We start from the raw sequence: 3,033 nt of genomic DNA on the forward strand, positions 1-3,033 counted from the left end.
TGTGTGTATATATATATATATGTATATATATATATATATATATGTATATATATGGAAGAATACATAATAGGATGATTGCTTACAGTGTTGCAACTTTGTTGAAGAATGGTAAAGTAAAAAGTAAAAAATTAGTTTATCATTGATGGTTGTTTTATTTCCTGTTCTAAGTTTTATTCTATATTCACTGATATCGTTATTTGTAGTTAAACCTCTTGAATGTTCATAGTAGAAGCCAGTATAATTGACTTGATATATCTATCTAAATATCTATATGTTTTTTTGTTTTTTTTTTTCTACAATTCAACATGTCTGGTTCCATGGAAGCCAGTTGAAAGAGTTATTGTCCTTTTGTTAAATTAAATTAAGTTTTTCTGTGTCAACCTCTATTTCAACATGTGTTTATATTATAGCTTTTGTGCAAAACAGTTTCTAAGCTATGTTCCAAGTTGACAAAATGCTCACAACATCAGCTTTGCTACAGCGTGATTATCATTGTTATTATCATTAACACGTTAACTGCCACAGTCTGTTAATGGAACTTGTGTGAAGTTTTGCAATGAATGTGTTAATGTATTCTTTTCAGCCGTTGCACAAGTTATCTCCAGACCACTCAAGTTCTTTAGCCTTTTGACTGTTCTAATTAAATTTCATGGTCATTTCCCATAACGATGTAAATTATCCACCAAAAAATAGAATTGGTATTTTATGCTTCAGCAATACCTTTTCAATATCTCCTGCAGGTATAGTTTTCATATCCACCACCAGAAGTATTTGATTTTTATTCTCTAAAGAGATATTTGATGGAATATGTGAAAAAATTAAGAAAATTTGCAAAAATTGTCTTTTGTTAAGAGCCACTGGAGGTGTCTCTACTTTTTATAATATAAAAAGAGAACTTTTTTTTCAAAGCTATTGGGGTAAAACAGCTTTCTGCAGTTTGCAGTAATAAACTTTTGAGCAGATATATCTGCTCTCTCAATGCAAAGGGTTACCTGTGCTGGTGCCACATAAAAAGCACTTGTTCTGGTGCCACATAAAAATATCTAGTACACATCTGTAAAGTGGTTGGTGTTAGGAAGGTCATCCAGCCATAGAGATGAAGCCAAAATGCATGACTAGAACCTGGTGCAGCTCTCACCATACTGTCCAACCCATGCCAGCATGGAAAAAAGAACGTTAAATGATGTTGGTGATATGAGTCCTCTGTTTTGTACAGATATTGGTGGGACTTCTTCCTGGTTTCTCTGCACACAAGATATTCCCCTTCAAGCTTTATCCTTACATCTTAGAAAGATCAAACTGGTGGTCATGGTTGGAATATTTCGATCATAGGGTTACATGATCCCAAATAACTTATCACTAAACACCAACTAAAGCAATAACAAGCTGAGGAAATAAAAATAATGAAAACTTCCTCTGATTAATTAAGGATCCACAGTCTAACCTATCATTGGTTAAATTAAATTATGTTCAATGGTTCACTGGATCCTTCATCTTTTAACTTGTTTTCAGTTATTGCACTTTGGCCATGCTGGAGTTCTACCCTGAAAGGTTTAATTGAACAAATCAACTGCAGTACTTATTTTTTTAACTTTGACACGAGTTCTATTGTTCTCTTTTGTAGAACCACCAGATTATGAGGACATAAACAAACTGACACCAGTTGTCTAGTCATGGTGTAGGACAAATACACACACACACACACACACAGAGGCAGATGTGTGCACACACATATATACATCAGGTTTCCACACAGTTTCTCTCTGCCAAATTCACTCACAAGGCATTAGATGGTCTGGAGCTACAGTAAAAGACGCTTACCCGCCAAGGTGCCATGCAGTGGGACTGAACCCAGACTACATGTGGCTGTAAAGTGAATTGGGTGAAAAAAGTGCCTATTTTACTCTGGATGCCTCATTAACTTTGGGGTATGAAGCTAGTTGATTACATCAACCCAAGTGCATAACTGGTACTTATTTTATTGACCCCATGGAAGGATGGCAGGCAAAATCAACCTCTGTGGAGTTTGAACTCAGAACATAAAGCCAGAATAAATGCCATTAAGTGGCACTAATTACTGTATTTTATTGTGTATAAGGAACCTTTTTTTGTCAAAAATTAGGTTAAAAAAATATGGGAGTTTCTTATACACAGATAGAATTATAATCCCTTACAAAGCCTTTTTCCAAATTTTAAGCCCCCAAAATTAAGGGGTTCCTTATACACATTAAAATACGGTAATTCTAGATAATTATCATCAGTTTTAGTTCCAACTTCTACTTAAGTCTACTGAGGAATATAGAATTAAATGTCCTACCCTCAAACCGCCAATACCAGCAGCAGACTGATGCTTGTGCTTCAATTTATTATCCATTCCACCTTTTCACTTCTATTTAAAATATTCTAAAGATGTGATTTAAAACTTTAAAGAATTTGGTTTAAGTTTATAAATCATGTTCATTTTGACATTTCTCCGTCTTCATAGCATACAGCTCTAAACTTTTAGATATCTTCATAGCAGTTATTCTTGAAGATGATAAAGAATTAGACTGACAAATGACAGCTATTCCATGTAACATGCCTAATTCTCTTTGAATTTCTTTATCTTCCAAAGGTCCGTGCTCGTGGATTGCCTGAAGATCATGTTGGAGCAGTTAGAGTTATATGTTTTGAAGGAATTGACAGTAACATGTGCTGTGGCACCCATGTTTCCAATCTCAGTCAATTGCAAGTAAGTTTCTTTTCCATAAAACTTTAAAATTTTTGATTTCGAATTTGTTTTGCAAGAATTTTGATTTCAAACTTTGTGCTGAAACCAATATTGTTATATTTGGGAAGATTCATAATTGAAGAAACCTACTCTAGAGAACTTTCAGCTATGGGTTCTATTGGCACCACTTCTAAGAATCCATAACCTGGCTTTGCTTTTGGTGGGGTGGGGAGGAGGAGAATGCTGCTGATATGGGTTCAGCTCTACTGGCACAGAACTGTTGTTAATCTGCCTCTTTCGAGATGAGCATAGAGCATTGTAAT

General features: G+C 34.7%; 1 protein-coding gene across 1 annotated transcript in view; it reads left to right on the forward strand.

Moving 5' to 3' along the window:
- The window catches only part of LOC106884137 (alanyl-tRNA editing protein Aarsd1), a 380,618-nt gene that overhangs the window by 324,746 nt on the left and 52,839 nt on the right, over positions 1-3,033 (forward strand). Inside the window, exon 7 of the mRNA XM_052974125.1 lies at positions 2,615-2,731. Coding sequence (XP_052830085.1) covers positions 2,615-2,731 — 117 coding nt within the window. The remainder of the gene's footprint in view (positions 1-2,614; positions 2,732-3,033) is intronic.

Source organism: Octopus bimaculoides, chromosome 17 (genome assembly GCF_001194135.2).
Source record: "Octopus bimaculoides isolate UCB-OBI-ISO-001 chromosome 17, ASM119413v2, whole genome shotgun sequence".
Taxonomy (NCBI): Eukaryota; Metazoa; Mollusca; class Cephalopoda; order Octopoda; family Octopodidae; genus Octopus; species Octopus bimaculoides.